This window comes from Anopheles moucheti, chromosome 2, assembly GCF_943734755.1.
Source record: "Anopheles moucheti chromosome 2, idAnoMoucSN_F20_07, whole genome shotgun sequence".
NCBI classification, from domain to species: Eukaryota; Metazoa; Arthropoda; class Insecta; order Diptera; family Culicidae; genus Anopheles; species Anopheles moucheti.
Window position 1 is genome coordinate 34,634,238 of NC_069140.1, and position 20,278 is coordinate 34,654,515.

General features: G+C 40.8%; 3 protein-coding genes across 4 annotated transcripts; 2 read left to right on the plus strand and 1 right to left on the minus strand.

The window, feature by feature from the left end:
- The first annotated feature begins 569 nt into the window (after positions 1-569).
- LOC128298037 (uncharacterized) lies at positions 570-1,961 on the plus strand. The gene is made up of 3 exons (XM_053033769.1): positions 570-722; positions 1,196-1,321; positions 1,419-1,961. The coding sequence occupies exons 1-3, from the start codon at positions 659-661 to the stop codon at positions 1,862-1,864; spliced, it is 636 nt and encodes a 211-aa protein (XP_052889729.1). The 5' UTR covers positions 570-658; the 3' UTR covers positions 1,865-1,961.
- Positions 1,962-2,281: 320 nt separating this feature from the next.
- Positions 2,282-6,008, plus strand: LOC128309386 (splicing factor ESS-2 homolog). 2 transcript variants are annotated; one of them, XM_053045760.1, is made up of 3 exons: positions 2,282-2,468; positions 2,539-2,701; positions 2,765-6,008. In XM_053045760.1, the coding sequence occupies exons 1-3, from the start codon at positions 2,334-2,336 to the stop codon at positions 3,967-3,969; spliced, it is 1,503 nt and encodes a 500-aa protein (XP_052901720.1). In that variant the 5' UTR covers positions 2,282-2,333; the 3' UTR covers positions 3,970-6,008. The 2 variants fall into 2 exon arrangements, with proteins under 2 accessions (XP_052901720.1, XP_052901719.1); XM_053045759.1 differs by having other exon boundaries at positions 2,539-2,695.
- On the minus strand, positions 4,307-7,841 carry LOC128309387 (nuclear receptor subfamily 2 group E member 1-like). The gene is made up of 4 exons (XM_053045761.1): positions 7,690-7,841; positions 7,477-7,592; positions 4,740-5,570; positions 4,307-4,650 (listed from the first exon to the last, which is right to left on the minus strand). The coding sequence occupies exons 1-4, from the start codon at positions 7,839-7,841 to the stop codon at positions 4,307-4,309; spliced, it is 1,443 nt and encodes a 480-aa protein (XP_052901721.1).
- Between the last annotated feature and the right edge of the window lie 12,437 nt (positions 7,842-20,278).

A 20,278-nucleotide genomic window follows, 5' to 3' on the forward strand; every position in this document is an offset into this window, starting at 1 on the left:
TATATTATTGAAACCTCAAGTGTGTCACCAAAATCATGTATCAAAATGTGATTACAAGTAACTTAATGCTACTGTGGCATATTCGTACAACCGCCACGTTGTGGATCATGTTTAATCGAATGTGCAAACATCCGGTACTGGTCCATATATTTGCACGCGTTTCCACACATGAACCTCGTAACGGTCGATCGACAATTTTACCACCATGGGCTTCTCATATGAAGGCTGTGGGAAATTAACGCATAACAACCTCACCAACACGAAGTCGAAGTCTTCGAAAGTTTCTACTCTTCAAAATCTCGCGTCGTCCCACCCAACAACCTTTCGCGCCTATAGCGTTTGGGTATATTCTATTCAAATGTTTGATACGCGGGGAGCAAAACGCACCAAAGGTATATTGACACTCGTGTATTTGTATGGTGGTGCATTGAAGTCCATTCCGTGTAGTTGTGCACTATCTTATCTCGCCCCAACAATTCGGCACGCACACCGGAGTTTCCGTGGGGTATTGGGCCGGATATGGAATGGCCCGAATGTTAGTTCATCAGCATTAGCCCACCGGTTAAGATTGTTCTACATACGACCGAGGCGCTGTGCCATTCCAGTTCTGTTAAGGTCCAAAAACGGCAGCCAAGTTGTGCCAGGAAAATATCGGAAAATGTTTAAATATATCGCAATAGTGGCGTTAGTGCTGGGCTACACTGCCGGAAACGCATCGGCATGTAAGTGTTGAGTACGATTTAGTATCGGCCAAGCAATTTTCGACTGCTAGCAGATAGGTGTGGCTAGGTAGAACCAGGTGATTCGAAGCTTGTTCGGGACCCTTAAGAAAACTAATGTGGCTCACATTCCGTGTGCTACATAGGGCGGTTAAACGCTAGGCAATGTTGCGTTTCGAAAATGTAGCAAAAAGGAAATTAAGGAACAAGTTGGAAATTCGCTAATAATTTACCATAACCATTGTTTTAAAACCAAAATTAATGTGTTAACAATTTCGTTTTGCCCTTTTATTAATCCAATTTTGCGACATTCCATACAACTAAGGTTCCATACAACTTGCTCGTTCAGTGGCCAACTTTCGGTGACGGTGTTTTGTGTTATCTTATCTTGATCCATAGTCGGGTTACGAAATGTTAACACATACTAATGTTGAGATTCTTTTTCATTGATGTTGTAACCTTTATGATCGGTTCAGTACAATGCTTCACCTGCACTACCTTTAACAATACTAACTGTTTGGTACCGGACCGACGCAACGAGCTGTTGGAATGTCCTCCCTCTCCGAATGTTAATGAAATTACCTGCTTCACGCGCATTGTGGGTAAGTGATAAGAAAGTGTTCTTAGGGCGAGCAGAATGCCAAACCCAGAGACTCCCGACAAACCTAAATTGTTGTACATTTTTTGCATCAAACATAGGCCAGGATGTGGAGCGTGGATGTGCCACAGAGCTAACGGCAAACGAACGTGACAACTGTGCCCTGGTAAACAATTGTCAGCTTTGCGCGAACGTAAACAACGAGACCTGCAACGGCAACCTGTTCCCGCACGGTCGTCTACACTGCCACCAGTGCGAAGGAAACACCAACAGTACTTGCGCCGACGAGCTCCAAACGGAAGCGTCGCCCTGTTTGCGCTTTGTGGCCGACGATCGATGTGTGGTACAGGTGCGGGAAAACAACGTGCTGCGCGGATGCCTCTCGGAAAATGACGCCTGCCGGACCAGCGGTGACTGTCACGTGTGTTCTGGCAATGGGTGCAATTTCCGGCATTTCGAGTACAGTGCAGCGCTCAGTGTGGTCGCACAAATGCCGCTGCTTATCGCAGCCATTCTGCTGACTGCTTTCGTCACTAATAGTCTGTAAGCTCTGGCATGTCCTTCACGGACATTGTATGCATACGTCTTTAAGCATGTAGTTTGTAGCTCACGGTGACGCTAACAAAACGAACATAAAAATAGTGACATCGTGGACGAATGTGAATAAAGATGCAGTACGAACAATTAATTGTTGAGATTATTTGTAATTTAAACAGCTAAAACACAATACATTATTAAATTAAACGCTCAAAAGTTCAAATATCTTCATGAGATCTGTTTTGCATATTGCTTGCTTCAACTTGTAACTGTCATTTTGAAATGAAGGGCGAAACAGCACAATAGCGCTGTTATGGATTCACGCGGATGATAGCAGAACTACGCAGCTGTCATTGAGCGCATATGATTCATCACTGATGTCAAAAATCTTTCCATTGTTTACCAAACAATACGGAACAGAGTTTCAGTGGCGGAAATTCATAATAAAAAGGGAAATCTTTAATTCTTCAGTAACTGCAATGGCCAAACCGGGCGAGCGAGCCCTACAGGCTATCAAGGAGCAGAATAAGGCGGTAGCAGTATTCAAAACACCCAACGTTCCCAAGGCTAAAGCGAAAGATAAAATCATCCTAACCGAGGAAGAATATCTACAGGTATGGCGTGATTTATCGTCTTTCTTAAAATCGAACATATTTATGCTAATTGTGGGTTTTATGATTTCAGGAAATGGGTAAAATCATACAACGCGATTTCTTCCCGGATTTGAAGAAGTTAAAGGCGCAGAACGAATATTTGGATGCCCTAGCGAACAATGACGTTTTCAAAATGAGACAGATCTTCTCAAAGTACAGCTCCAAAAGGCCCAATTCTTCACGAATCGGTAAGGGTTGCATAAGTTTAATCAGTTGCTTTTATTACATCTTATATTTGTCCCGTTCTTCGTTTACAGCCAGTCCCGCTACATTCGAAACACCATTGCCGGATACAACGCCAGCAAGCGAAGTTCCACCATCGATTCGGTCGACTTCCAGTGTTGGTTCAAACAAATCCACCAAAACACTCGGTGATAAGCACTCGCTGGACAGCTTTTTGCAATCGTATACAAGCGAGGACAATGACAGCTTTCAGGAGATTATCGAAACGGCCGATCGGAAGCTGCGCCAACGGTTTGCGGTGCTCTACGAAGCGGAGGGTACATCCGCCATCGAGATGGGCCAGTGCTTAGCGCTGCCCAGTATCGAACAACAGTTCAATCAGCAAGAGCGTCCCAAACAACTGGACATGTGGCGATACACGAACAAAAACTACATCATGTACACCCCGGACGGGGTTGAGTTGACGAAGGAAGAGCAGTTAGAGATGGCCAAACGGAAGCAGGAAATCAGTCACAGCAGCACCCGACTGCATTACAATCCCTTTAACGAGCAGGACAGCCGGCAAGCGATTGTGGAAGCGGCAAAAACGCAGGCCAAACATTTGCCGGAGAAAATCGGCGTCGATGGCCGGGTGGTGGATCAATCCGCCGGCGACACGCCACAGGTGCGTGGTTTCGGCTTCGTGAAAAGTCCCTCACCTTGTCCGGGTGTAACGGACAGTCCGCTATTTACGTGGGGTGAAATCGAAGGCACTCCGTTCCGGTTGGATGGTGGGGACACACCGCTGCACCCGTCGGCCGGAGGACCATCGTTCCGTATAGTGGAAACGTCGAAGCGGGAAAATTTAGCCCTACAGTTGGCGGAAAAGGCTGCGGAAAAATCCCGCGAAAAGAAAGCGAAAGCGATCGAAGCGGCCCGGCGTAACATTGCCTCCCCTTCGGTGCGCAGTTCGTTTGATCGGCTTGCCAGCATGTCACCGGCTGCTCGACGATTGGCTACTAACAAGCTCGGGTTTCTAGGCACACCTAATCCGCTTGCCTCACCGGTCGGTTCGAGTGGCCTAAGAACGCCAGTAATGAGGCTGGGAAGTGGCCGAATTAGTAGTGGTAGCAACAATAAGCCTCGAAATGTCACACCATCCCCGAGGGCAATCGTGAGAAGAAAGACACCGCTCGTTGGAGCGAATGTGGCATCGAAGGGTGCCAGTACGGATTTGACGGATGATCTGCTAGATATCCCCACCGGCGGCAAACGCACGAAGGCGGCCGATTTCTTTTAAGGCTGTAGCAGAACTGATTGCTGGCTGGAAAATAAGACGAATTTTTATAGTCTTATTTAATATACGAATCCGATTTTGACGCATGTATACTCTTTTATTTTGCTCTCTCCGTACAAGGTCTTCGTAATCTCACACTAAACTCTGATGTTCATGTAGGAAGAGCAGCGAAGATCTGCACACACTACTGCTTACTATCAATCTAAGGAACACACTGAACACTACGCTACGGGAATGTTTGATAAATTCTACAACACATTTTCCATCTCTCCCTTTACATTAAGCTACGATAATTGAGAATAATGGGAACACCTTGACAGACAAGTTAAGCGGCAAGGTGCTATGTTTTCATGAGATCAAGCAACAACCGCTCGATTGCCACCTCACCGACCGTCTTGCGGAACAGCATCTCCTGCAGTACTTTTGCGTTGGCTGCCGCCTTGATGGCCGGAAGCAGCAATAGCAGATGGCCTAGCCGTACACCACCACACTTTTCATGCAGCAGTGCAACGGTTTGATCTTGAAGCAGCAGAACCTCGTGCGCTGCATACAGTCGGGGTTGATCCGGACGGAAAAGAACCAGCGCTTTCAGACAGGCCGCCTCCCGATAGTCAACGCGTGCGATACCGAACTGCTGGATGGCACTTTGTAGCTTCACAGCCTGTGGATTCCTTACGATGAATTCTAGTGTGGGAGAATGGAACGGAAGGCGCCAACATGTTCAGGAGGGATGCTTCCTTCAATAACGCAATACGCAATGTCCAATATCTTACCATTGTCAATAGGAAGTCCCCACTGCGCTGCAGTGATGACAAACAGTTCTGCCCATGCTTCCTCGAGCAGCAGCTTTTGATCATTGGCCGGTAGTTGAAGGAACGAAGGTACCGTTTTCGCCCACTTCACCGCCAGAAAGAGCAACTTGGCGGCTGATTCCAGCAGCATGTCCGTTTCGCTCTTTCCCCCATGCATTGGACCAACAGTTCCAGCGGGGGAAAATAACAGCTGATGTTGGTATTGCTGTGTTGTAGCACCCGATCGTGGAGGACTATCCTCACCCGTGCTGGTAACTTCATTCTCCTTGGCCGAGCTGAGGCTGAGAATGGAACTGATCGAGTGGATTGGTGGTGGCGCCGGTAAGGACAGCGAATCTCCCGTAATACTATTGAACATTGATTCCGTAATGGTGGCGGTGGTAACCTGATTTGCTTCGCTCGATTTGGACATCACCGTAGCTGCTGGTAATGGAACCGGTACCTGTATCAAACCGGATCCAGGCGGTAAACCAGTGACAGTAGGTTTAAATGCCGTCGGTGTGGTAGTCCTTGCCGTTGGTGGCGGGAAATGATCGAAGCTGGTGGAGCTGGCTGCGGCAGCTGCAAGCGATTGAGCTGCGTACGGCGAGAGGAAACGGGCAGGATCGGCGAGCGGTGCAAATGGACCGGATGCCGTCGCGGCCGTGATGTGCAATGGTAGTGGGAAAAATAAGTTCGTCTGGGGCAATGCGAAGGATGTGCGGGATGCGTAGTAATCGCCGTGTGCGGAAAGACCATTAACGGTGGCTGTCAGCGGTGTACAGTTCCTTGGTGCTCGTTCATGTTGGACGGCTAGCGAAGAGAAAGAGAAAAGAAAGTCGCTGTGTGAAATACTACACGGGGAAATCGGAAAACACACGACATCGAAGAAAGTTACACGCGTGTCAGCCGGTTCGGTTCCCATAGGACTGATTATTATGTCGGGTAGTGTCTACCAGGAGTTGCCCAACTACGACTTTTTATCCCGGTTCGCTGATGGAAGATAAATGAGGGAATATGTGTAGTGTTTGAAGTCTAGGAATTGAACCATGGCCATAAGTCAATTGTATTTATTTGATTCAACGGAGGTTTTCGTTATTGACCATCGCAAACCCCTATGTCCGCCAAGAATCCTGAATGAATTAGAAAAGAATATTTTATCGTCACGTTTGAAATTGTGAGAATTTTTTTTCACAACGTTGGATTTTACACCACACTCTTCCAGGAAAATTAAAACATGGATGGACTATAATAAAACGAGCGTAATAATCGAATCAGCGGATGTAATATATCAAATATAATCGTCACGTAGATGGTAAGTAAAAGTTTGTCCTTATGTAAACATTCCCTTTGTTCAGTTCAAAAACACTTTGAATTACTCACCAGGAGTTATTTCGTGCGTATCTGGTTCTAATACCATCAGTCCACTACTCACGCCACAGAACAAACACTATGGCGGAGAGTTTCCATCAGTAGACCCTAAGTTGCTAAGCCTATCATTCTGGGTCTGCTGGTCTGTTATCACAGGAGGAGCATCGCTAACGAAAACAAAATCAATTTTTATGATGTGAAGCAACCAACTGGCCAAACATCTGATGGATATCGGAACTAAGCTCAGCTAGAAAGTTGATGCTTTCGTCCGTTTGTAAACCCCGTAAAGGAAGGGAAGCATTATTTGGGTTGAAAATTTGAATCTTGTCTCAGTCTGTGTAAATGGAAAACCCTCAGGAATGTTCGTTAAGGACAATACATTTTGACCGGGGGCTGGGTGATGTGTTTTGTGTTGCAGTGTCAACATGCGACGCCCTAGGCGCGGGGTAAAGTATCACTTGAATGAACCGTACGTTAGGGGAACGCTCAAAAAGCGGCATCGAGGGGGAAACAAGTTCCGATTCAGTTTGCCCAATAATTGCTCGTAATGGTAGTTGGATGCGGTGAAAAGAAAACATTCAATTACATACAGTTGGTGGTATTTAAATTTCTAATACAACTACAGTCATCAATGAGAAGATATGTGTTGGAAAACATAAGAGACTAGGAAAACATTCCGACGAATATCCTACGTCCACAACGAATATCATGGAGAATGTCTAAACATTATACCTACTTAAAATTGCATTTAAAACTACTACTGCGCTTATCAAACAATCAGGAAATAGTAATCGATCGCGGCGCAACTCGAGAATGCAAGACCTCTAGAGGGCGCATCAGCGACAGATTGTTGATTTAGCAATTAGAAGAGTATTTTTCGGTAAATATTATCACAATCCTGTCGCTATACCGCCCTGCAAAGTATGTTCAAGAAAGACCGACGGAAGTGTCAATCACAGAGCACCTCGTGGTTCCGTCCGCAAACATTTCCGGATCGAGAAGGTGCACCGTCCTAGAGCACTGACCCGAATCTATTCCCATCTTCCTGAAACCGTAAAGGGAACATTCACCCTGTGACGCGTTTTGTGCGGTCGAGTGTAAACACATCTTTTCAATCGCAGTAACCATTTGGGGAAGGGTCAGATGTCAGATACGAGTGTCGTCGGGCGTTCGATGGGAAAATCGTGCCCTGCAACCTCCTGGTTGATGGTGGCGCTAATTGCGACCAGGCAAGTGAGAACACGGATACGGTTCAAGTGGTTACGACAAGTGTTTGATTTCCGTGTGAGTATTTTTCGGGGGATTCAGGGCTCGGGTGTGTGTCTGTGTGTTCGCTAGTGTGACTTACCTTCTCGGCGCATGTTTGCCTGCAGACACTTGGCAAATCGGCAGGCTTGGCATTGGTTGCGCCTTGACACGTCCACCACACATTTGCCACCTTCCTTGCACACGTACTCCAAATTTCTGACGGAGTGAAGAGGGAAAAGAAAAACACGTGGTACACAACCATTTGCCGTACATGGGATGGATCTTTCTTGGATCTTTCGCTCCTGCTCCTTACCTGCGGATGCTGCGCTTGAAGAAACCACGGCAACCATCGCAAGAGGGAACACCGTAGTGTTTGCCCGAGGCCCGATCGCCGCAAACCTTGCACAGGACACCGGGACCGCCGGCCGACAGTTTGCCACCACTGACGCCAGTGTTGTCGTTCATGGAGGTGATTTGTTTTGGGTGCAGACTGCAAAAGGTGAGCGTGAGGTTTACAAGGTTATAGTAAAGAAATTGTTAAAGTGCAAATGGTGCCATAGGGAACAATTTTTTTTAAAAAGGATCATCATTTGGAAAACCCGATCCGAGTCGTGATGATATCAAAGATTGCCAGATGTGTGCATTGATATCAGTGATCAATCCGGATCAATCCGCTTGGAGTCCCAGGGCGGAATTATAAATGGGGCCTCTAATTAAAAAAAAAAAAAAACGATGAATTTGGGGGGCATTGAGGCCGTTGAAATGAGGCAAAGCTAAAGGCGCATTACAAACATTTTTTGGGGCCCCCAACACGGCGTGGCCCTAGGCGACCATCTACTCCGTCTACCGTTTCCGTCTAAGTTTTAAAAGAGTGATTTGCCCTATTCGTAGAATGGACAGTTGGAAACAATTAGAGCGGAAAGTGAAACGGAAAATCAACCACTGCAGCTTCACTGCTATCATACTATCATCGTATCTTAGATGTTAAGGTCGCATACGACATCAGGTCCTTGGTAAAACTGTATGACGCAATTAACTCTGTTGGAATCCCGGCTTAGGGATATGACTAGCCTTACTATCCAGCATTAGAGAGGGTCACTTACGCCCTTAGGCTTACGCTTCGAAACTTAATAATATGTTGTATGAGTCAATTTAGATCCTGATATCCTGACTGATAGTAGAGACATCGTAGGTTTACGGTACTTACTACTTACTACCGCTCCACAAAAGTAATTAAAATCCATTTAAAAATAGTTTTTTTTTACTTAATTACCCGATCGAATGTCCTCGATTGCAATCTTCAAGAACTCTACATTATCAGACAAAAACGGTCATTACGGACCGGTGCCGTTGATGAAGATATCGAATCACAAAATACCATCACATTAGCATTCGGTTAATGGCACGCGTGCTCCATTTAACCTTAGAACCAATTGTTTTGATACAAACTAAACCGTAACATAATAAACCCTCGGAGAAACGCGTAAACTGTAACCCAATCAAATGACATCTGTTAAACGTCACGCCAGTGTAGAAAACTTTGAATAAGTACTCTGTGAAGAGCAGCAAGTAACCGTATACACACACACACACACACACACACACACACACACACACACACACACACACACACACACACACACACGTGTATGTTATTACCCTTTGACCAACGAGGAGAAGAAAAAAGGACACATTATAACCACTTCCAAAAGGGATCTCATACCGAGGGACTGTCATTAACAGTGCCAGTAGTCACAAAACATAACGCTCAACCTTCTCTACTTCTTCTCCCCTCGTATAGATTGGACGAGTTTCAATGAAAAAAATACGACAAAGATTGCCGCAACATTGAATAAGGTATACGCGTTCGATTCGGAACAACCAAGAGCAAGAGGAAAAAGGACACTCTGAATTTTCGTTAGAAGCAACAGAAGGGAAGCAGCAAATCACTACAAATGCAATAATAATGAAGCGTCTGGAAATCGTCGGCAGCCGCACGTGACTCATGAGAATTTGGGAAAAAGTCCGGAAGTTTGGAGTAGCAACACATGTGTGTAGTGTGGAACACGAGCATCCACACGGGAAATGTGTGAAGAAATGTAAAAACCAAAGTTTGTCGCTGTTTCAAGCGCCTAGGCAAGACAATGATCGATGAGAATTTTTTTACAGAATGTTTAAAATGTACTTTCCCGTTGTTAGCGATGGAACAAGGGTTGATGAAGAACAGAACGCAAGAGTGCAAAAGGGCATTTTTATTAAAGAAAAAAGTTACTTGAAAAGGGTTCTTTTTTGTGTGGCTTAGTTGCCGCAAAAGTCATAATTCCCTATATCCTTTCCTTTCTGGGCATTGGTTTCGGAACTCGGAACTTCTTGCGATCTGAATTATTGATCAGTGTTGTTGCTGGGTCTGGAAAGATATTAATTTCCCATCATTGCATACTCGGCTCGGGCTAACCGCTATCATTGGGGACAGGTGTGCCGGAAACACGAGACACGGTTACAATTATAATTACCCAACCCGCTTCAGTGCGCGGGATTCGACCCGCCGGGAAAACAATATGACGCGTGCGGCAAATTATGCGGTAAACGGTTTGACTTTTCACTTTACCCCCGGGGAAAACGTGGTGGTGGCCGTAATATCGGGTAGGGTGTACTTCAAAGGGGACAAGCCAAGAAGAGGTACAGATTTGAAGGAAGAAGAGGGGTGTAATAAGGTGTTTTTTTATTGTTTTTTTTTTTTTTTGATAAAGGATATGAGAAAAAGTATATGAAAATTGATATTTTTTCCAAAGAAAAAACATGTTGCGGTTTGAGGTGAAATCGAAGTTTAAATGGAGTAATTGATAAACTGATTACAAGGGCAATTTCATTTGAAAAACTTATATGTATGATTGAAATAGTTCGATGTTAGGTATTATGTTTTGTAGACATTTAAGTCGTTACTAATAAGCTGAAACTCAGCACCGTTTGATTTGAACGGATCAGTTCGAAGTATACTTTTGAAAATATGAATAAGCACACTCTTTTTTAATACGCGTAACTAAATGACGAATGCACCAATTGTCTTCGCATTTTTTTTATTCAAATCATCCGTTAGAGATTCCTTACAAACGAGAGTTTGCCTTTCAACTCAGATTGTTTAGTAGATGCAATGTTTTGAAGTGCAAATAATATTTACAGCGGCGGATCAAACCGTAGGCGGAGTAGGCGGTCGCCTAGGGCCTCGCTGTGTTGGGGGCCCCAAAAAATTTGTGCCGATTGTGCGATTTTTTAAAACTTTACAGCAGAGTTAATTTATAGCAAAAAAAATATTTAAAAAGTAAAAAATTGATCAAAAAATCTTCCTCGATTAAAGAAAACAATTGTTTCTATGTGATAATAAATGCAGAGAAGAATATCGACTTTGTGACTTTAAAGTATAAACGAAATTGCACCAGGATTTCCGAATGTATAGTACCAGGATAGCATCCACGGAAGAGGTAGCACCTTGTATAGCAATGTTGGTCGAAAACTGCCGAAATTTATTCAATTTTTAAACACTAACTTTCCCGCTTTTCGTGAAAAATTTCTTCGAAAACTACCAGTTTTCAAATGTATAGTACCAGGAGAGCATCCACGGAAGAGGTAGCACCTTGTACAGCAATTTTGCTCGAAAACCACCGAAAGGTATGCAATGTTTAAACACTAACTTTCCCGTTGGTCGTGAAAAATTTCTTCGAAAACTACCAGTTTCCGAATTTAAAGTACCAGGAGAGCATGCACGGAAGAGGTAGCTCCTGGTACTGCGCCGTAAGGTATGCAATGTTTATACACTAACTTTGCAACCAACTTGCAATGCAATGCGCCGTAAGGTATGCAATGTTTATACACTAACCTTGCAACCAACTTGCAATGCAAGTTTGGTGCATGCAAGAAACTTGCAGCAAGATGGCGCCCAACATCGTACTTGCATGCAACAAACTTGCATGCAAGCTTGTATGCAAACTTGCATGCAAGTTTTTGCAAGCAATTTCTTGCATGAAAACTTGCATGCAAGTTTGCATGCAAGTTCTTGCATGCAAGTTCCTGCATACAAGTTTGCATGCAAGTTTGCATGCAAGAACTTGCATACAAGAACTTGCATGCAAACTTGTATGCAATTTCTTGCATGCAAACTTGCATGCAAGTTTTCATGCAAGAAATTGCTTGCAAAAACTTGCATGCAAGTTTGCATACAAGCTTGCATGCAAGTACGATGTTGGGCGCCATCTTGCTGCAAGTTTCTTGCATGCACCAAACTTGCATTGCAAGTTGGTTGCAAGGTTAGTGTATAAACATTGCATACCTTACGGCGCAGTACCAGGAGCTACCTCTTCCGTGCATGCTCTCCTGGTACTTTAAATTCGGAAACTGGTAGTTTTTGAAGAAATTTTTCACGACCAACGGGAAAGTTAGTGTATAAACATTGCATACCTTTCGGCGATTTTCGACCAAAATTCCTGTACCAAGTGCTACCTCTTCCGTGGATGCTCTCCTGGTATTATACATTCGAAAACTGGTAGTTTTCGAAGAAATTTTTCACGAAAAACGGGAAAGTTAGTGTTTAAAAATTGAATAAATTTCGGCGGTTTTCGACCAAAATTGCTGTACAAGGTGCTACCTCTTCCGTGGATGCTCTCCTGGTGTCGGCAATCTGAAAATAGCTGGTTTGTATGGAATTTCGTACCAGCCGACGGGAAGTTTGAGCGAGATGAAGGAAGCTTTCCGTTTCATCAATCTTCCTTACACTAGCGTTCGCTCTCACGGGTTTGATAGTATGCAATGCAATAGTGATGGGCAAATTTATTCCACACTGCAGGTGTCACCTCTTGAAAACATGCTTTCCTGGTTTCGCAAATCTGAAAACAATTGTGTTGTTCATCGCCTAAAACATCAACATGAGCGATACAGGTTTCTAAGAAATTTCTCTGATTGTTACCGTAAAGTAAACCGATTGAAAACTGTACCTTGGGCGAAAAATCGTAGAAGGCGTTGGAGTAATCAGGAATCGTAAATGTACGTAAATCGTAGAAAATGTGATCCAAGTAGTGGCGTTATGGTTCATACATAGTGGCGTTGTATGGCATACAAACCTTTATAACGAGACTAGCTTACTAGCCCCGTTTACAGGGCTACGCAACAGAACTCTAAGATGTACGCAAGGGAGTTTTCTTTCCGAGACTTTGCTGGTGTTGTTAAATCATGTTTGAAGTACATCTCCCTTACACCGATTATGCCGTTGCAAAATCATGGGCCCCCTTTAACAATTCCGCCCTGGGCCTCCAAGGAAATTGATCCTCCACTGAATATTTAGGACACTTATCATTTTGTTCGACAAAAAAATACTGTTTCTACCACAGTTTTCCACCAAACATGTTTTATTTTACATTTTTGAAGTAGTTAGAGCAGTTTACGGATATGATACAGATTTTAGATTTTTGTTGTTTGGCCCCAGCCCAAGTAAAAGAGAACCAAATCACGCCAATTAAGATCCAAATTATATCGTTCGTTGTGATTGATTTATCAATATTAGTTGTGTTGAATTGCCAGATACTACATTTAAGTTGAATTCAGGCTAGTACAACGACAGGTTATTACCAATTTTTCTGACGTGGAGAATAGAAGGATTTAGTTACGCGTATGAAAAGGGGGTGTCTTTGCACTGTCTTTGCGCACAGCATTGAATGTTGTGAATGTAATATTATAGTACAGTGCAGTCTTTGTGAATGTAGTGAATGTAGTCACAAGCCTTATTGTGTTCAATGTGTTGTTACAGTTCCGATAACCTACTACTAATCACAAACCAAGCATTATTACAAATTGTAGTATATTATAAGACAGATCCAGTAGTAGTAATAGTAGAAGTAGTACTAGTACAAGTACTAACCATAGCAAAAGCAGCAATATTTGAGAATTGTTTTATATCAGGAGAGTACTTCAGAAATCTCCAATCGTTATTCAAGTGGTGATACTTAAGTTAAAAAATCAAATGTGAAAAAAGAAATTACTAAATCACTGCATGAGAGTGAGACACGCGCCTGTATAGGTAAATTTCTCTGGAGTTTTAAATATGAAATTAAATACGTCAAGAACTGTGGCGATCTGACGGATCTATTATTCTAAACACTGAAGCAACGATCATTAATCCGAACGATTAATTATACATAAAAGCATTTTAATTCATTGTTCTGGTACTAAATGTTGCTACACAACAATTGTATTCATCATCAACATTAACAGATCTTATAAAAAATTAAACATGAATATCCTTTCTTTGCACGGTTTTTGCAAATTGTTACTAAGACTCAGAGAACAAGTAGAATGTAAAATGAGATGTAGATACCACATACGCTATAGAAGAAAGTTTCAGAGAAGGAACAGACCTGCCCTGCCAACGGGGACCGGTTCCAAACAGAAAGGTCAACAAAACTGCCACAGTCGATCAAATTTTTGAAAAAACAAGGTGCTTATTTTTCGTTTAAGCAACATAAAAAGTAATGATAAACCACATTATTAAACATGTTGGAAAATATATTATACAGCCACCAAGTAAATAACCCACGATAATCCTTCCTGATAAAACCCACCAATGTTGTTTTGCATCCTTTCCGGAATCAGAAAACCTCCAGCATGAGTCAGCGCTTGTGGCGATACAATTATTAGGGGCTTAAAGATATTGATTAATCATTTATTGACTATTGATACCTCGCGTCCCATAATAATCGATGTCAACACATCCGTTCATACGACGGTGCCGTTACACTTTCGGTGGCTCTTCATTGTTGTGTGGTGATGTTGGCGAAATGAAAAATTTGCATTTTACCAAATCATGGAGAAACGACACAGCTGCTCAAAGCAACACAGGATGGTCCAGTGGGCTAAATCTAGAGCCTATCAAAGCAACATGAATAATGAATAATGGTGTTGTTTGATATCAAAATTATTCTTATTGAACTGCTCCACAGCACATGAACAGCACGCTCTGTTTGGGTAATTAACTTCTGGTACTGATCGAATTGTTTTGCATGAGCTTCATCTACGCTTCAACTTACATTAGAGTTAACGGTTTTATCATAAATGCCAAAATGTCTCCCTTATTTTAATATTAACCGAATTTCTGTTAACGGATGGATTACACATCTTTAGACGAACTTTTAAAAGTAGCATTATTGTATGTAAAAACAGTGGACACTATAACTAAAACTGAAATATTATGGAGCATGGGACTATTTAAGCATATTTAAGAGAATAACGTACAGTTATAAATGAACATTAGTAATTGTGTCTAAAATTTAACATATTTTCATGCTTTTTTCAGAAATGCAGAAATGCAATGGAACCATTATCGGAACGATTGAAACCCCTGAGAAATTGACTAATTTCACTTATACCACTTACCAAACGGTGTACGGGCTGTAGAAAAGAAAAGATTACGGCGCCAAATACACGGAATGTCCTGCTGAGGATCTCCAGCGATGTCGTAAGTATAATTCTTGCCCTATTGATCAATGGCCAGCCAAGCAGTATATCCTTTTTCTAACTACACTAAACAATCACACCACAACCACACAACGCACATACACCCGCAATGTTACACTACGTCCCGGAATGTCCTGGCCTGGAAGTGTGCCGTTCCGATTGACGTTCCGCGTGCGATTGATGCTCGAGCGCATGTTGTACGGCTTGTCGACTGAGTTTTTGGGGTTTGACCTCCGACCAGACGATCCTGGTCGGTGTGATCGAATCTCCGTCCCCTGCCGGGAACGCACCCGCGGTACATCCTGGCAGTGCAGTGGTGCGGTGCCATTTTTAAAAGTAGGTGTGGTTTCGAACCAACCGATAACTGCACCGCGCATGACATTTTGCTCGAACCCATTCCGCTCTTTGCCTTCGTATGCCATAAAGGATACTGTGGGGAGGGGGGGGGGGGGGGGGGGGGAGGGCACGGTGGGACGATTCGCCATCAATATGTCGACGGTGACTTTCTGCCCGAATCGAAGTTGTTTTGTCGGTCAGGCAGGTCCCGAGCAGGAACGCTAGTGGAAAAGGATAATACTTGCACACACATAGGCGCGCATATCAAGCGGTCAGACGTCAGGGGTACGTACAAAAGGGCACCGATTGCTCTGCCAAACATGGCAGAAGGAGCGACCATCGGGATCGTCCGCTCAATGGGCCAGAAGTGTGGCTCCTCCCATGACAAGTGACACACCACACGGGGAGGACAAGGTGTTGCGGGCTGTGCTTTAGGTGGTTGATGGTTTCGGCAAGAGCAGCCAACCCCGCACTGCATAATTTAGCGCGCACAAACAAATGCTTCCTAGCGAAGCGCCATGCTCTATGCGTTTCGTACGCTAAATGGATCTTGGAGCCCTGTTCCAAGAGCCAAAGGATGTGAGAAAAACGGACACATGGAATCAAAAGTTGGACAAATGGAGCTTAAATAGAAGCGTTTTCAAAGCGAAACAGCTATTATTGCTGTCGGAAGTCATAGTTATTTTATACATTTATTTCATTATAGTTCATAATGTTTTGAGGAATTATTACGGTTGTAGTTCATAACGTTTCACATTTGTATTGCGAAGTGCATTAAACTGGACAAGTTTCTGTACACATATTACGCTCAAGGATCCGATAGTTAGATGGTTAAAACATTTTAATAACTAAACAAATTATATATTATGCAGCCAGCGGCGGATCAAAGGGTAGGCGGTCGCCTGGGGCCTCGTCGTGTTGGGGGCCCCAAACAACTTGTGCAGATTGTGCGATTTTTGGAAATTTTACAGCAGAGTTAATTTATAGCACAAAGTCTAATTAAAAAGGTAGAAAATTGATCGAAAATATCCTTGGTATCTTTGAATTTTATATATCCTTGGTTATATAAAACATTTGTTTCTATTTGATTAGGTATATCGGCCCGGTTACACGGCTACACAAGAGAAGTATGCAATGTATTCAAACTCCTTCTTCTTTATCGGCACGACATCTTCAGGATGTTTATGCCTACCATTTCTATTTTTATTTGTACTTTATTTACCCGTAGGATAGTCAGTGCTGCGTACGGAGGTTTGGTGGTCCAAATGAAATTTTTCCGTGGTCCTGTCTTGTACAGACCGACTGCGCTACCAATACACCATCTGGCCGCCCCGTGAACCCTTATATGCCCTTTTACTTCAACCTATTCATGTATTCTATTTCTTAAACTTTCCGTTTGATATTACAACCTCATTGTTCTTGGAATACTATTTCTGTTTTTCTTGAATATTACTTATTCGAAGCTGGATTGTAGGTCCAGCTTATGTCCACCCATCCCAAACTGTCCAAACACTTCATCATATCCCCGTGTAGAATACTGTTCAAACTACATTGTTGTAATCTCGGTAACATTTGCATCGTTGTTAGACTGAAATTGTTCTAAAATTTCCAATTCTAAATCCATACGGTTGAAGATCATCACCGCGAAATCGTTGATCTAAATTAAAAATGAACACGAAAAAAGATACTTGAAAAAATTAAGTATGCATTGATATAAAAACGTTGTATTCAACGAAGCACCTATCATAGTAGTCTTGCTAAAACATTGCCGTGCGTGCTGAAAGCGATCTCGTTTTTTTGCATTGAAAACTCAGTTTGTTTGAGAAAAAATAGTGAGTGCTTTGTGGTGCTGTATCCTTATAATTTGCTACTGAGTATCAAATTGTGCCTGAGGAGCACTTAGTGTGTTTCATATTAATGTAAATGAGCAAGTGTAAATGTGACGAAATGATCGCAAGTGTCTTCACAATGACCGAAGAGATCGACCTTGACGCACGGACAACTGATCTCCACTTGGAGCATCAAACTTGATACGCGAAAATCAAGCGAACGATCGAAATTCACATTAATATGTGCAGGGCCACGAGAGTTGACAAAATGCTGACTAATTTGACCAATAACCAAATCAGCTAGTCAACTGTGAAAACCACTATACCACAGCCGCGCACACAATTGTTTTCAGATTTTCGATACCAGGAGAGCATGTTTTTCAAGAGGTGGAATAAATTTGCGCTGCAGGTGAAATAACCTGCAGCGTGGAATAAATTTGCCCATCAATATTGCATTGCGTACTATCAAACCCGTGAGAGTGTTCACTAGTTTAAGAAAAATGGATGAAACGGAGAGCATCCTTCATTTCGCTCAAACTTTCCATGGGCTGGTACGAAATTCCATACAAAACCCGCTGTTTTCAGATTCCCCCGATACCAGGAAAGCTTCAACGGAAGAGGTAGCACCTTGTACAGTAATTTTGCTCGAAAACCGCCTAAAGGTATGCAATGTTTAAACACTAACTTTCCCGTTGGTCGTGAAAAATTTCTTCAAAAACCGCCGAAAGGTATGCAATATTTAAACACTATTTTTCCCGTTGGTCGTGAAAAATTTCTTCGAAAACCGCCGAAAGGTATGCAATTTTTAAACACTAACTTTCCCGTTGGTGGAGCAAAATTTCTTCGAAAACTACCAGTTTTTGAATGTGTAATACCAGGAGAGCATCCACGGAAGAGGTAGCTCCTGGTACTACGCCGTAAGGTATGCAATGTTTATACACTATCTTTGCAATCAATTTTCCGCCGTAAGGTATGCAATGTTTATACAATAACTTTTCATACAAACCAGCTGTTTTCAGATTTCCAATACCAGGAGAGCATGTTTTTCAAGAGGTAACACCTGGTACCAGCAGAGCAAGATGGCGCCCAACAATTCATGAAAAGTTTCATGAATGAAATATTTCATGAAATATTTCATAAAAATTTCATGAAAATTTCATGAAATATTTCATGAAATATTTCATGAATGAAATATTTCATGAAATATTTCATGAATGAAATATTTCATGAATGAAATATTTCATGAATGAAATATTTCATGAATGAAATTTTTATGAATGAAAATTTTATGAATGAAAATTTCATGAATGAAATTTTTATGAATGAAAATTTTATGAATGAAATTTTTATGAATGAATTTTTATGAATGAAATATTTCATGAATGAAATATTTCATGAATGAAATTTTTATGAATGAAATTTTTATGAATAAAATTTTTATGAATGAAATTTTTATGAATGAAACTTTCCTGAATGAAAATTATATGAATGAAATTTTTATGAATGAAATTTTTATGAATGAAAATTTCATGAATGAAATTTTTATGAATGAAATTTTTATGAATGAAAATTTAATGAATGAAATTTTTATGAATGAAATTTTTATGCATGAATTTTTTATGAATGAAATTTTAATGAATGAAATTTTTATGAATGAAATTTTTATGAATGAAATTTTTATGAATGAAATTTTTATGAATGAAACTTTCATGAATGAAAATTGCATGAATGAAATTTTTATGAATGAAATTTAAATGAATGAAATTTTAATGAATGAAATTTTTATGAATGAAATTTTTATGAATGAAATATTTATGAATGAAATTTTTATGAATGAAACTTTCATGAATGAAAATTGTATGAATTAAATTTTTATGAATGAAATTTAAATGAATGAAATTTTAATGAATGAAATTTTTGTGAATGAAATTTTTATGAATGAAATTTTTATGAATGAAACTTTCATGAATGAAAATTGTATGAATGAAATATTTCATGAATGAAATTTTCATGAATGAAATATTTCATGAATGAAATTTTTATGAATGAAAAAAATTTCATTCATACAATTTTCATTCATAAAAATTTCATTCAAAAAAATTTTCATTCATAAAAATTTCATTCATAAAAATTTCATTCATAAAAATTTCATTCATAAAAATTTCATTCATTAAAATTTCATTCATTAAATTTTCATTCATAAAAATTTCATTCATAAAAATTTTATTCATCAAAATTTCATTCATAAAAATTTCATTCATTAAAATTTCATTCATTAAATTTTCATTCATAAAAATTTCATTCATAAAAGTTTTATTCATCAAAATTTCATTCATGAAAATTTCATTCATGAAATATTTCATTCATACAATTTTCATTCAGGAAAGTTTCATTCATAAAAATTTCATTCATAAAAATTTTATTCATAAAAATTTCATTCATTAAAAATTCATTCATGAAAATTTCATTCATAAAAATTTCATTCATAAAATTTCATTCATAAAAGTTTCATTCATAAAAATTTCATTCATAAAATTTTCATTCATAAAAATTTCATTCATGAAATTTTCATTCATAAAATTTTCATTCATAAAAATTTCATTCATGAAATATTTCATTCATGAAATATTTCATTCATGAAATATTTCATGAAATATTTCATGAAATTTTCATGAAATTTTTATGAAATATTTCATGAAATATTTCATTCATGAAACTTTTCATGAATTGTTGGGCGCCATCTTGCTCTGCTGGTACCAGGTGTTACCTCTTGAAAAACATGCTCTCCTGGTATTGGAAATCTGAAAACAGCTGGTTTGTATGAAAAGTTATTGTATAAACATTGCATACCTTACGGCGGAAAATTGATTGCAAAGATAGTGTATAAACATTGCATACCTTACGGCGTAGTACCAGGAGCTACCTCTTCCGTGGATGCTCTCCTGGTATTACACATTCAAAAACTGGTAGTTTTCGAAGAAATTTTGCTCCACCAACGGGAAAGTTAGTGTTTAAAAATTGCATACCTTTCGGCGGTTTTCGAAGAAATTTTTCACGACCAACGGGAAAAATAGTGTTTAAATATTGCATACCTTTCGGCGGTTTTTGAAGAAATTTTTCACGACCAACGGGAAAGTTAGTGTTTAAACATTGCATACCTTTAGGCGGTTTTCGAGCAAAATTACTGTACAAGGTGCTACCTCTTCCGTTGAAGCTTTCCTGGTATCGGGGGAATCTGAA

Bases quoted from the DNA above. Each gene is read 5' to 3' on its own strand.
- LOC128309387 (XM_053045761.1), bottom strand. From the start codon at position 7,841: ATGAACGACAACACTGGCGTCAGTGGTGGCAAACTGTCGGCCGGCGGT. The intron at 7,593-7,689 runs GTAAGGAGCAGG...TCACTCCGTCAG, and splicing joins TTCAAGCGCAGCATCCGCAG to AAATTTGGAGTACGTGTGCA. The intron at 4,651-4,739 runs GTAAGATATTGG...CTCCCACACTAG, and splicing joins GGGACTTCCTATTGACAATG to AATTCATCGTAAGGAATCCA.
- LOC128298037 (XM_053033769.1), top strand. From the start codon at position 659: ATGTTTAAATATATCGCAATAGTGGCGTTAGTGCTGGGCTACACTGCC. The intron at 723-1,195 runs GTAAGTGTTGAG...TGATCGGTTCAG, and splicing joins TGCCGGAAACGCATCGGCAT to TACAATGCTTCACCTGCACT. The intron at 1,322-1,418 runs GTAAGTGATAAG...CATCAAACATAG, and splicing joins CTGCTTCACGCGCATTGTGG to GCCAGGATGTGGAGCGTGGA.
- LOC128309386 (XM_053045760.1), top strand. From the start codon at position 2,334: ATGGCCAAACCGGGCGAGCGAGCCCTACAGGCTATCAAGGAGCAGAAT. The intron at 2,469-2,538 runs GTATGGCGTGAT...TTATGATTTCAG, and splicing joins CCGAGGAAGAATATCTACAG to GAAATGGGTAAAATCATACA. The intron at 2,702-2,764 runs GTTGCATAAGTT...CTTCGTTTACAG, and splicing joins TTCTTCACGAATCGGTAAGG to CCAGTCCCGCTACATTCGAA.